This window comes from Calidris pugnax, unplaced genomic scaffold, assembly GCF_001431845.1.
Source record: "Calidris pugnax isolate Ruff unplaced genomic scaffold, ASM143184v1 scaffold69, whole genome shotgun sequence".
In the NCBI taxonomy this organism is placed as follows: Eukaryota; Metazoa; Chordata; class Aves; order Charadriiformes; family Scolopacidae; genus Calidris; species Calidris pugnax.
This window is the reverse complement of record NW_015090859.1, coordinates 7,841,064-7,855,767: the sequence shown is the minus strand read 5'-3', so window position 1 is coordinate 7,855,767 and position 14,704 is coordinate 7,841,064. Positions and strand designations below refer to the sequence as shown.

Genomic DNA, 14,704 nt, shown 5'->3' with positions numbered 1-14,704 from the left:
TATACAACAAGGGAAATTTTAGGCAGCATTTCTCAATATAAGAGGAAACAGCATTGGTGCCACTGACATATCTGACACCTCTCAGTATTAGTAGTGGCTGCAGAACTGTGACTGCATTTGGAACTCCTGATCCATTCACTGCTGGCTGTAGCTTGGAAAAGCTACTGTAATCTTCCTATTTCTGCCACTCATGGTGGCACAAACAGTGGTACAACATCAGTATCAACAAGTGGCAGAGGCAGCCACAGCAGTTGCTGGAGAAAACAGACAGGAGCATATGAGGCAACTTAGGAAGTTTGGTAATGAACATATTTTGCTGTTTCATGCTATATACAACAAGGGAAATTTTAGGCAGCATTTCTCAATATAAGAGGAAACAGCATTGGTGCCACTGACATATCTGACACCTCTCAGTATTAGTAGTGGCTGCAGAACTGTGACTGCATTTGGAACTCCTGATCCATTCACTGCTGGCTGTAGCTTGGAAAAGCTACTGTAATCTTCCTATTTCTGCCACTCATGGTGGCACAAACAGTGGTACAACATCAGTATCAACAAGTGGCAGAGGCAGCCACAGCAGTTCTAGATTTAAACAGACAGGAGCATATGAGGCAAATGAGATTCTGCAGTTCTTATGAAGAAAAAGAGAGTCTCTAGCCCAAGGTATTGCCTGTATTCCCACAAGAATCATACTGAAACTGAAAGGTCGAAATTACAGTGCAATTATAGGCTAACCTTATGTACAAGTCAAATACAATTACTGTGCTGCTTTGGAGAGAAAATAAGTTGGACAGAAGGATATGGTAGTTGCTTACAGAAAGACTTCACAGTACCTTGTAGTTTGCTAATAATGTACAGTTCTGCATTTTGCATGAAACTCATCTCCCTACCTATGTGTCAGAGATGCAGAATACACTAGTCATCTAGGCTCTACTGTCACAGGGGGGAGAGAGAGGAAGTCAACTCAAGAAATCAACTTAATATAAGCATATCAAATCCCTTGTGTGAGATGGGACAAGCCTTCACTGTCTTTGGTAGTTTAAAAGATACAGAGATTACACTAGGCAGCTTAATTTTCACTACAATAGAACAAGGTGAGATAAGGTCCTTTCTTTCACGTTGGTACCATGTTCATATTACATATAATCGAAGTACATGAAATGGGTTACCAAGACAGTGACAGATAGTGAGATGAATGAGATTTCCAAGTACTATGAGGATGCAAACACGGTACCTTCTTGCTTTCAAGATCTACTCACTATGTAAATGTTAGCTCTGTTCCCATCAATATTAGTGTAAACACTGACCCCAGTGGGAGTGAAAACTTCATGTTAGTCAGCATTCTGAGTTGTACTTTAGATAAACTGTTTTATCTGCCTCACTTTTTTCCCTCCTTCCCTTGGGGAACTTTAATTGACCTTTAAGCAACACACTAATCTTATTGATACTATTTGGTTTTTTTTCATTTATTTTCATTAGGTGACAAATTGAATCTAGCAAAAGTACACTCTAATGAACATTTATGCATTCTACGTAATTGGATTGCAAATTGTAGTAAAGAGCTGCAGAAGGTGCACTATTTGGATTAAATATAAAAATACATTAAAAAAACCCCAAATCAAACCAAAAAATACAAAAGAGGAACTGCTCTCCTAAAAAGGATGATATTTATTTAGAAAAAGACATGGCAATATTTTCCCCAAGCACAAATATAATATCATCCCTTCAGTTTAGTACAGGTCAAATTCTGTTCAAATCTCTCTCTTTTCATAGAAACATAGAATGATATGGGGTTGGAAGGGACCTCTGGAGATCATTCAGTCCAACCGCCCCGCCAGAGCAGGTCCACCTAAAGCAGGTTGCACAGGAATGTGTCCTGATGGGTTTTGAATATTTTCAAAGAAAGAGACTCCACCACCTCTCTGGGCAGCTTGTTCCAGTGCTCTACCACTCTCACAGTAAAGATGGTTCATTACAGATCTCTGCAATAACATGCGAATTCTGTCATTTCTCCACTGATCTTGTGTTCTATAGATTATAGCCACGGAATGGTGCTTTGCTGTAGTCTTTCACAGACTGAAAGACTTTGCCAAGTGTTTTGAATGAATATAGAGCAAATGCAAGAAAGATAGGTGGGCGGGTGGACAGTAGCCAATGTGGTTAAGAGTGAATGATGTGTTGGCAAAAGGTAATGATGAAGACCAATGAATAATGCAGGCTGAACTATATGCTAAGGAAGACTAGATAAGCCAAACGATATTTCTGCTCGCTATCCTGGAATGTGTCAAATAAGACTTCTGTTTTCAGTAATCTGTTTTGTTGGCTGACAAGGAACACATTTAACTTGTCATCATTAATACCTAAAGGTCTGGAAATCTGCCTAACGTCAAGACGTATCCATGTGAAAAGGACTTTTTGACCTTGGTTGATTTGAAAATGTGTTATCTAGCTTGCCCAGAAGCTTAATTGCGGGGGAATACGGTGTACACCTCCCTCACACACTGACATCAAAGGTAAAGTACTTTCCAACCTTACTGTCGTTTGCCTCTTAGTGGATTTGGATTGCAAAATACAACCCAAATCTTTCTGCGTAGCAGGTGTTTCTACTTGTAAAATGTATGTCTCCCATATATTTTGGAAAAAAAAATAATCACATTCTGACATTTTCTGTCATAGAAGCTAGCACTTTTTTCAAAAAACTTACCACCACCCCGTCCCACAAAAATTGCATCCATTGAAAAGAAAAGACTTATCGTTTTATTATCAACATCCGGCTACATTTTAATTATACTTTCAGTCCTATGAGTTAGTGATGATGTTATCCATTTAGTCAAACATGTTCATAATTTATTCTTAAAATTCCTAGAAAGAAATAATCAGATGGAAGTGGACTCTGCCCTAATAAATATGGACCAACTATTAACTAAGATTCTGACTGTTTTAATGGAGAGCCCCCACCTATATTTCCTGTGTGCTTTTGACAAAAGAGTGCAATGACATATTCCTGATAGATCATCCTTTCTTGCAGGTTAGAAATCTCATGCCACATTGAATAACAACATTTTACACATTTGGACAGCAAAATTAAAGCTATAACCATCTAAAAGCCTTCAAATAACACCAGGTGAAAGCAAAATAGAATTTGTCATTCTGAGAGCTTTCTTGAGCATGTTTGTAGAACTAGTTAGAAAAATACAGGATGGCATTTGCAGAAGTCTAAAAAAGTCATCATATTTCAACCCTTGCTTGGGGAGACTGCTCCCCCATATTGTTCTCACTTAATTACACTCTGTGTCACTGTAGCTAACCACATTTATTGACAGGACTCTGTCTGGTGATTTATTATTTGCCTTTATTGATTAGTAATTATTCACTATGCTGAGTAATGGAAAGATATGAATCCTGTAGTATATACATATTTTAAATCCCGTTCTTTAGCACAGTAGAATATAACACATAATAAATCTCAGTTGCTTTCTCCCACAACTGGAACAACCCTAAGCACTTCAAGGAGGATGAACGAGGAACTGGTTGGACTGGCTGACAAAGGAAGAAGCAGAAGTCTGAAATAATCAGTGCTGCTTTCTCTCTCCTTCCTGCTCTTCCCCAAAGTGAAAATGTAGGAAAAGCCTCAGTAACACACTTCCCCTCCAGATAAGGAAAATTTGGAGAGCTATAAAAACCAAGTGTAAGATGATTCTGGAGAAACAGCCTGAGAAAAGTAAAAGTAAAAGTAGCTGATCATACCTGAAAATATGTGAACTGGGAGTGATAGAGGTCTGGATAAATATGAAGAGTGGTTCCAATTACAAGCAGCAACTCGAACTTGTGAAGAGATGAGCTGATGTATCCTGTGAATCCCAAACACCAGATCTTCAGGAGAGCTTCTAAATCAAATAGAACTGTAAAAGCAACCTAGATGAATATATAAAACAAGAAAAATGCATTCAAAACACTGAGTTAATTTACAAGTTTCTATGTCATGATGGCTATCAAGGTTTTGTACTGCAAAACTAAAGATCTCCATAATGTTAACGAAGCCACTCATAGTCTAAATAGAATAAACAATAGATTTAATAGAATAAATAATAGATTTCCTCATTTTGGCTTATATTATTCCTTAAAATGTACACTTTATGAAATTTTATGAAGTGTCTCCACAGACATGTAGGTAGATTCCAAAATTTGGAAAGCACAAAATAATAAATCCACCCAGCTGACCTTATACTTTGTGTCACAGATAAAAAGTGAAAAAAAGATGGGCTTTTTTTTTCAAATTGTGAAGCAACACATCTGAGCTGTCTGAAGAATTTTAAGAGATCTAAGGAATAAACCAAAGTTTAAAAGTCTTTTGTTTGAAAATTGGTACTAATTTTCTAACACACCAATAGTAATATGACAACCACAACAGGTAGAAAAGGGTTGATAGGACTTGAGCAATCCACCCAGCTGACCTTATACTTTGTGTCACAGATAAAAAGTGAAAAAAAGATGGGCTTTTTTTTTCAAATTGTGAAGCAACACATCTGAGCTGTCTGAAGAATTTTAAGAGATCTAAGGAATAAACCAAAGTTTAAAAGTCTTTTGTTTGAAAATTGGTACTAATTTTCTAACACACCAATAGTAATATGACAACCACAACAGGTAGAAAAGGGTTGATAGGACTTGAGCATTAGAAAAAATTAAAAAAAAAAAAAAAAGAGGAAATTGAAACTCAATCCTTAACTGGTAAATTTTCACAATTTTAAAAGAGATAGTGTTAAAGAAGTTGAGCAAAGAAAGTAAGGTAGGAAGTTACAGGGGAAGAAATCTGTTTGTAGGCATGGGATGACTGGGATTATTCCAGAGACCTTTCTTGAAATATTTACACGCTAAAATGCATGATGTTCAGCTGGAAAAAAGGGAGACAACTTTGCATAAGTTTACATCTCCAGAATTTTATTTTCTCTAATTTCTCTCACTGCCAAAAACCCTTCTGGCTAGACACACTTCTTCCTCACCTGCCTTCTTATTTTACCACTGTATATATTCTGAGATACTTGCTCCCTCAATTCCCAACAGCCAGGAAATCCAATGGAAAAGATGTTCTTCCTTGACTCAGCGACTTTCCTCTTTAACCCTTTACACACTTTGGTGCTTAAAAGAGACACTGACCATAACATTAGGTGGCATCTATATAGAACTAATACTTTCCAAGTGCTGTGTAAACATTAACAAAATATAGCTTAAACTCCCTCTGAGTGAAAGCATTATTAATCTTTTAAGATGAAGAGATTAACTTGACTGTGGGCCATAAGGTTTACTGGATTTGGCAGAGGATAACAAAGTTAGAGACTAAGATTTTAATCCTGAATCTGACAGTGACACTCTGGGATGCTGCCTTAAGTACTCACATTATTTAAAATTTGAACTCTCCATCAAAAATATATTTATCAACATGAAAGAGGGGGTTTGTGAGATAGCTAAATAAAATTTTACATATTTTATTTGTACAGGACTGTCACAAGCATGAGCGGAGATGGAAATTAATCACTGAAGTTTATGTTCTGTATTTATTCCCCTAGTCCACCCAGCTGTTTATGAGCAGTGCTACCTGCTACATTATACGGTTTCCTCAGGGCACGCAAAATAGTTATCAGGCTTCAAATGTCCTCTGAATGGTTACATCAAGGCAAAATGATTCATAGCACTCCAAAAATATCTTCACATTAGCAAATTAAGAAATATTTCTGTGATTTCAGTCATACACAGTGTAGGGACACTTTCAAGCTCAAATGTACCTGGCCAGTTTTTCAGCTCTTGTTCTGGCAACTAAAAGAGCTCACGGAGAAAAATGAGCCAAGTTTGAAGAGACTACCTCTTTACATGAAAATACATAAAACACAAAGAAATGTTTTATCAAAAAATTTTAAAGCGAAAGCTCACTCTTAATGAAAACACATCTAATTGGATCCTAAAAGAACAAGGGATGTTCTTTTAATTCCAGAGTTCAAAACCTGGAACAAAACTAGGAATTAGGAAGAATGGAACAGTGGGTAGAAAACAGCTGGAATTCAGCCTCAGAGCAGGTGGAATAACAATGTCATTTAGATACACACACACATACTTCAGAGCACATAGGCTTCCTATTAGGACAAGACTAACAAATACGAAGTTAAGTGTATTTTAATTTATTCTAAAAATGTGTGGGCGGGATCATTTGCATTTTACATGCTTGTCAAATGAATTCAAACCACTAGCACTTAAAAATGTATCAAAGGGTTTGCATAACATCTGATTACATTTATACACCTGTCTTCCTGCTGACAGAGCTCGTATTTTTTTCCTTCCTTGTAATTAATTACAGGAGAAGATTCAGAATATCTGACTAGAACTTTTTGTTAGGTATGAAATGTAATACAATTTTATAGACTTCTTTAAACTGAAATCCTTTGCTGTACAGACAAGTGAAAGGCAAACTCATATAAGAAGCCAGAGCAAACCCACAGAGAAAAAGCAGGTTAACACATGAGCAGCCACCATCCACCAAGTTGCCAATTTTCCTTTGGGGAGGCCAAAGGGGAGCTACCAGGAATGGGCTGTTTCTCTGAGGGCAACCTCCCACTCAGTGACCTGGAAGCTTTATGGTGTCAATGCCGCTTTCAGCAACATTAACTTTTGCCAGTGGCCCCTCGACAGCTTTTTGCAGAGGCAGAGCTCAGTATCAGCCAACATCCAACAGTGACAGACCCAGTTAGTTTTTCTAGGCAACTGTGAGTTACTTAAAGGTTACCAAGCTGTCGGGAAAGACAAGAATTCTGCTGAGCAGGATCAGTGGGATTAAGGGCACAGACCTTCATCGTTTCCCTTGCTACCAGATTTGACACAGCACTCATTCTTTCTTTCAGCCAGGACAGGGCAAAGGCTACAAGAGGGCAGCAGTGCAAGGGCACAGACTGCATAAAGAACCTAGGAGGAAGTGTATAGGAGACCCTATACAGGCTTTGAACTCTGGTTTTCAGATCCTTTAAAGCATCACTTGGAGGAATCTCACACGTCTCCAATAAAACTTCTAGTCTGTAACCTCTTTTAATACAAGAAAATGTGGCAATTGCATGGAGAACCAAACATCCATCACTATTCTGTCTAGGTGTTGAGCAAGTAAAGTCAACATCCTCAATAACAATTACCAAAATGAGGTTGTAGGTCTACTCTTTCCAGGTTCTCAGATACTGCATTGGGGTTTTGAGTCATCCCGTTAAACCATCCTATGGTTTTGCTTTATTTGCTGTTGAAATATTTGTCAGAACCTCTTATTTGCTACTGGCTACACAAAATTATGCAACCAGTGGGATCTGGGTTTAGAATTCATTTCTGTCTTTTATCTTCTTGTCTAACTGTTGCCTCCTTTTCTCTTACATCTGTCTTCTCTTTAAACTACGAAAACAGTTGGGTTCTTTTCTTGGTACTGGGTGTCTCAGTAACTTCGCTTAGATTTGCCTACCGAATGTAAGTGGATGTATTTCTGCAGTTCTAGGCCACTACAACGTCTGGTCCATAGGATGGACTGAGTGAGCTGTTTTATTGGACATGGCTACCCCTAAAGCCAGCAACTTCCAAGATGACTTCTGGAAAACATATCAGAAAGCTAGATATGGCTTGCTGTAACCTGTCTGGCCATTTCCTTTAGCAAAGGGAATCCCTGCCGCCACTGCTGTTGGTTGGTTGCTCAGATAAGCTCCCTCCGAAGGGAGAGCTTTCTGCAGCCTAGTCTAATGGAAAATACAGAGCAACAGCAGTGCATCCTGCCAACCAGTCTCCCTCACCAAGGAAACAAGCCAGCCACTGTAGAATAACCCGCATTGTTCGAGTATTCAGCCTCTTCAAGGCTCTTAAAAACAATTTCTTTGTATGCCCTGTGCTGCAAAGAACAAGCTTCACAATAACTGAGTAGGAAATGACACCAGCTTATCAATTTCTCCTCTCTCCCAGGATTATTTTTATTCTTCTGCTTTTCTGATACTATATTTTACACCTCCTTCTCTAAGATACTAGGGGTTTATTCTTGTTTGATTTTTATACTGTCTCCAGTAAAAGCATCACAGGTTAAAAAAAATAAAGAAAAACAACAAATGGACATCAAAAGAATACGCCTTGCAAATAAAAAATTGCCTTTCTCAATTCCTGAGTAATTTACCTTATATAATTAAAAATGTAAACATATAGAATGTAAACAAATGAGTTTTCTGAAAACCTCTCCACTAATAAATCAATAATCTAAGCTACACAGAGACAGCAAAATATAGCTTTAAAGGAAACTGGACATTGCTTATAGGTCAGAATTACAATACACTAGTCTACATGATATACTCATCAGGAATTATTAAACCCTGGAAAGTATTTCTGTTGGAAAAAAAACCCCAAAGCCTACACTTGAAATAGATGTTCAAGAGAGTGCTTCTAGCACTGATTAATAAAAGCATAATTATACTATATATTCAGTGCCAAAATAGAAATAGCACATGCAGCGTTTCCTATTTTGAATATAAATAGAATTAATGTTATTTTTTGTTAAGAATCCAGGCTCCACTTGCTGTATCCTGGGCATAAAGCAAAAATGCCTACCATGAAGACTTCATGGTTTCAGGCTTTAATGCTCACTTAATTATTTATTTCCGGACTAGGATATTGTACTGGTTTTGGTTGGGATAGAGTTAATTTTCTTCATCATAGTTGTATGGTGCTGTTTTAGATTTATGATGGAAACAGTACTGATAACACAGAGATGTTTTAGCTATTGCTTAGCAATGCTTGTACAGAGTCAAGGGCTTTTCTGTTCCTCACACAGCCCCACCAGCAAGAAGGCTTGGGGAGCACAAGGAGTTGGGAGGGGACAAAGCTGACCCAAACTGACCATCTGACCACAGGGATATTCCATGCCATATCATGTTTTTCTCAGCAACAAAAGCTGTGGGAGAAAAGCAGGAAGGGAGGATGTTTGGAGTGCTGGTGGTCCCAAGTAACTGTTACACATGACACCACTTTCCTGGGTATGGCTGAACACCTGCCTGCCAATGGGAAGTAGTGAATGAATTCCGTATGGCCTGCCAATGGGAAGTAGTGAATGAATTCCATATGTTGCTTTGCTTTACCTATTAAACCGTCTTTTTCTTGCTCCAAGAGTTGCCTCCCTTTTACCCTACCGATTCTCTCCCCCTTTCCACTGGGGGAGAGCGAGCGAGTGGCTGAACTTTTTGACTTGTGCTTCCTCTGCCATTGGTATATGGGTTGCCAACCAGGTAATACCAGTGGCAGAGGAATCACAAGGAATATACTGCTATCACGCACTATAGTCTAAGAACGTCCCCTCTGTGCAATTATCAAAGCCAGGGAAACTGCAGTAACCATAAAGCTAGACATGTGCACAATCCAGGCAACTGTGATCAACATTTTCAGAGAACTGATCTTGGTGAATTTCAGCACTGGTGGCTTTATATTCAGATAAAGTGACAATTCACAGTGGCCTCGGAAAGAGGTATTTTTAATAAAGAATGCAACAATACTGATTTCACTCTAAATTCAGGAAAAGCAAGTATCTATTTGAGGCTATGCCTGTACATTAGTACCAAAGACTTCAAGTCTTTTTCCTTTTTTTTTTTTTAATTGAATCAAATAGTATCAAAAGACATGTAGGCAAGTTTCTAGGACCTCTACTGCATGCTTTTTAGTGAAATCTTTGACCAGTTAATGACTTAAGCAGGCTTCCTGCCAGAATGTCACTTAGAAATAAACTTTTTACCTCCACTTCACTGGTTCAGGAACACAGCCTGCTCCTTCACCAAATTCATGACCGAATAAATATATGTTTTTTCAGTGTTCTCTTGAGGTTACTGAAGCCAGGCTATTTGCAATACTATTTTGGTGATGCTTAAGGACCTTCTTGCAACTAAATATATGCCAAATAAAGATGATTTAGGAAGAAGTACTATATTCTTCAAAGACGGTGTTTTGTCATTTTTTTAGAGTTAAATTCTTCTGGATGGGACACTTCTACTACAGAAAGACAGCAACTCAACAGCCATAAATTGCCTGCAGATGTTACACTTAAGCCTCAGCTCATTACCACTGACATTTTGTTTGAGGAAATTACCTTTCAAAAGGTTGTAAGATAAAGCTGTCAGCCATTGTCAGACAGAGGAACTTGAACAAGTTAGCAAAGAATTCTTGGAATGCTTAGGGGAATAAAAAAATTACATACTAATATGTGCTTGACATTCACATTTTCTACTTTAGCTTATCTTGAAAAATATCCAGATAGTCACTTCAGCATACTCACCTCAGCTAGGTAAAATTCATCATATTGTCTCTTGAAATTTTCTCCTTTGTAGTAGTTACTAGCAGCAACAATCACATCTACAGCCACCATGCTTAGTATGAACATATGAAACACGGATGACCTCATCATTTTCTGCAAAAGAAGAAGAAAATGTTATCATCAAAATGAGTCAAACCACGTGCATTATGAAGTGTTATTACACTGTCAAAACATAATCAGCTATAACAATATGTTTTTATAAAGGTTCTTTACATGATTGTAAATTATTACTCTTTAAAATATATTTTATTGCTTATTGCTTATATTTATTGGTTTATATATGCCAGTTTGCTTCTTTTTTACTTTTCAGTTTTTTATTTGCCAATTTACTACTGAAAGTAGTAATACATTTAATATGGCATGCATTGCTTTAGTATGTTTTTAAAGTGTTAACTGCACATGTAACTACTCAGTTGCCTTTGGCTAATACTCCTTCTTCACGCAGATCTCAGTGAATTACTGTTCAGGAAAAAAGAAACATCAATTCTCTTTTGTGCATTGCTTTTGTTTAAGAAAGACAAGTACTATGGGATTCAATCTGATGTCAAAGTACTGCCTAAAAGTATAAAAGATACCTACATATAGTAGGTATGCACATCAATGAACTATGATGTACTTCACAGATATTTCACATATGTGTGCGCTTAATGCCTTGTGTCACTGATGCTGCAATCCCACAAGAGAAAAGAGAAATGCAGGCACCCAGTGCTGGCCAGGAGTTTACATCCCTGAGTTGCCAAAACAGTATTGATAAGCAGTGTGCCAGAAATTCAAAGAACTATCTTCTAGGCTGCCACCACAACGAGTGTGGACTTATGATTTACCCTGATAATTTAACCATTACCCTCACTGGGCCACCCACAACTGTTCCAGTAGAAGCTAGAATCAAACAGGCAGAATGTAATGTTACTTTACATTAAACCACCTTTGAATGAATGGTCACTAATATCTATATTTTTAACAATCTTTCATGAGTAATACAGTTTATATCTTTAATGCTTATCTGCAAATACAGCATAAGTAAGTTATGCACCATTACGGTTCCTTGTGTTTGTGTGTAAATTTAAATTGTGTTCAGATTGGAAAGGGCCATTTTTATCTGTTCCTGAGTTTATATGTAAAAGTGTCTGACAAAATTTCAGGAAAGATAAAACTCCAAATATAGAACTCTGTCTCTTCTCAATTTCTTCCTAAAGACTTTGTGTGCCTGTACTGGTTTATATTCACAAACTCCTAATTGGCTGGAAGGAACCTCTTGAGGTTGGCTAGCGTACCCCTGTGTCAGGGTTTGAATATCTCAACAGATGAAGACTCCACAACCTGCCCATGCAACCTGTTCCACTGTTTGACCACCCTCAGAGTAAAAGAGTGCTTTATTGTATTCAGATGTTCAAAATTAGACAATGTCCCAGAAGGAAAACAAGATCACAGATCTCTCAGATTAGACACGGCCCCTTGAGACAATCTAGTCCAATCCCTCTGCTCAAAGCAGCATCACCTACAGAAGGTTACTCAGGATCACATCCAGTCAGATTTTGAGTATTTCCAGGAACAGAAACTCTACAACCTGCCAGGGAAACCTTGTCCTGTGTTTTTACAGTGAAAAAGTATTTTTTTTAATGTTTAAATGGAATTTCTTGGTGTTTCAGTTTGTGCACAATGCCTCTTATCCTATCACTGAACACTACTGAGAAGAGCCTGGCTCCACGTTCTTTACTTACTCCCATCATATCCCATACTGGTATTTTTCCATACTGGTAAGATCTCCTCATTACAGTTATCTTCTCCAGGCTAAACAGCTGCAGCTCTCTCAGTCTTTCCTCATATGAAAGCCCCTTTTATCATCTTCGTGGCCCTCTGCTAGATTCAGTATGCCCACATCTTTCTTATACTGAGGAGCCCAAAACTGGACACAACACTACAGATGGCCTCACCAGGCCTGAGTAGAAGGAGATCACCTCCCCAAGTCTGCTGGCAATGCTCTTCCTAATTTTGCCCAGAGAGTTGTTGGCTGCCTTTGCCTCAAGAGCACATGGCTGGCTCAACTTGTTGTCCACTAAGACCCCCAAGGCCTTTTCTGCTAAGCCACAGCTGGTTGGTGGTACATGCCTGTACTGGTGCATGCAATTCTTCCTTCTTTGGTGTAGGACACTGCTTTTCCCTTTGTTGATCATGATGAGGTTCCTTTGTGGAAAGCCTCCTAGCCTATCAAGGTGTGTCTGAATGGCAGCACAACTAGCTGGTGTATCAGCCATTCCTCCCAGTTTTCTATCATTTGCAAATTTGTTGAAGGTGTGCTCTGTGCCATCATCCAGATCCTTAAAGAAGGTGTTGATGAATCAAGAATGGCTTTGACCCCCAAGGCCTTTTCTGCTAAGCCACAGCTGGTTGGTGGTACATGCCTGTACTGGTGCATGCAATTCTTCCTTCTTTGGTGTAGGACACTGCTTTTCCCTTTGTTGATCATGATGAGGTTCCTTTGTGGAAAGCCTCCTAGCCTATCAAGGTGTGTCTGAATGGCAGCACAACTAGCTGGTGTATCAGCCATTCCTCCCAGTTTTCTATCATTTGCAAATTTGTTGAAGGTGTGGAGTGATGAGGTCTCCCCTAAGCCTCCTCTTCCTCATACTAAACAGTCCCAACTCCCTCAGCCGCTCAAATTCCACAGACATTTTGGAATAACATTGATGGGTGCATCCCATCAGATTCCACAGACATCTGTATGTCTAATTTGTTTAAATGTTTCTTAACCAATTCTGTTCCACCAAGTAAGCCTCCTCTTCCTCATACTAAACAGTCCCAACTCCCTCAGCCGCTCAAATTCCACAGACATTTGTATGTCTAATTTGTTTAAATGTTTCTTAACTGATCCTGTTCCACCAAGAGTAAATCATCACGGCTCTAGATCTTCTCAGGAGTCTCAGGGGCTTGGGATTCCTGAAGGTCAGTCTTACTCATCAAGACAGAGGTGAAAAAGGCCTTGAGTACCTCAACCACTTCCACATCACCAGGTTCCTAACCCATGCAGCAGCAGACTCCCATTTTCCCAAGTCTTCCTTTCACTCCTCTTATATCTGTAAAAGCCCTTCTCATTGCTGTTCATGCCCCCTGGCAGACACAACTCCATGTGGGCTTTGGTGTTCCTAACCTTATCCTTCTGCTCTTAGAAAGAATCTTTGTATTTCTCCTGGGTCCTGTAGCCCTGATTCTGCCTCTTGTATGCTTCCTTTTTAATTTTGAGTTTATTCCAGAGCTACTTGTTCATTCATGTGCGCCTCTTGCCACACTTGCTTGATTGCCTGCACTTGGAAGGGGACCAATTTTGAACTTGGAATGGAGGTCCTTGAAAATCAACCAGTTCTTCTGGACTCTATTATCTCTAGGACTGTACCTCATGGGATTCTTCCAAGCAGATACCTGAACATAAAAAACTCTGTTCTCCTGAACACCAGGGTTGTGGTCCTGTCTTTTGGCTCCTTGCAAGATCCTGAACTCCACACGGTCCTTGCAACCAAGATTGCCCCTGAACCTCACAACCTGGCCAGTTCCTCCTAGCTTGTAAGTATGAGGTCCAGCCAGAATACCTGTCCTCATCTGCTCACACGCGAGGAAGTCACTGACAGCACTGCAGACAGAAGACAGCTCAATCCCTCTCACGCAAACCGGCTTCCTTTTGACCCTAATGTCATAAAATGGTTGTATATTTCAACCTAGAAAAGGAGGCTTTCCTAGATAAAACCTAACAGTCAGAAATGTACAGAGCAAGCCTGGGCAAATAACAATGCCTAAAGTGCAGTGAAGTCATCAAAACAGAGTGGCTAAATGAGGTCTTTCTTTTATTTTTAATCCACAAGGCAAGCTATAAGAATAAAATAATTAAAGATAGGGCTACTGGCATCTATCATGCATTTTTGTCAGAGGTGTGATTCAGAACAGGTAGCACTCTATCCGTTACATTTCTATTTCACACGAATTCTAAACAAATAGTCTCTCTGCATAATTTACACTGTATTTATAATAGTGTCAAAATTTCCTTCATAGTAACAAAGTACTCTGCTTCAAATGGAAAGAACTTGCTAAAAAAAAAAGTAGTAAGTGAGGCTGTAAAATGCACTTTTCTCTCCCTTCAAAAAAAAAAACCCCAAAAACCCAGGGAAGCAAAATGGTAATCCAGGGAGAATAAAAATGCAGAAACCCCCTTGGTATACACATACATACATGTACATCTTCTCATATAGTCTGTACCTTCTGACACTCAGCAAAAGATTTTCCAGTGCTATATTGAATGCAGCAAAATAAATTACAATAACATAAATAATATCTTAATCGCAGTATGATTCAGTAAAATTC

At 38.7% G+C, this 14,704-nt stretch overlaps 1 protein-coding gene across 2 annotated transcripts in view; it reads right to left on the bottom strand.

Moving 5' to 3' along the window:
- NALCN (sodium leak channel, non selective) overlaps nucleotides 1-14,704 on the bottom strand; it is a 251,707-nt gene that overhangs the window by 112,801 nt on the left and 124,202 nt on the right. For both annotated transcript variants that reach the window (XM_014944224.1, XM_014944225.1), the window contains exons 11-12: nucleotides 10,316-10,447; nucleotides 3,748-3,915 (exon numbers count right to left, since the gene is read on the bottom strand). In XM_014944224.1, coding sequence (XP_014799710.1) covers nucleotides 3,748-3,915; nucleotides 10,316-10,447 — 300 coding nt within the window. The remainder of the gene's footprint in view (nucleotides 1-3,747; nucleotides 3,916-10,315; nucleotides 10,448-14,704) is intronic.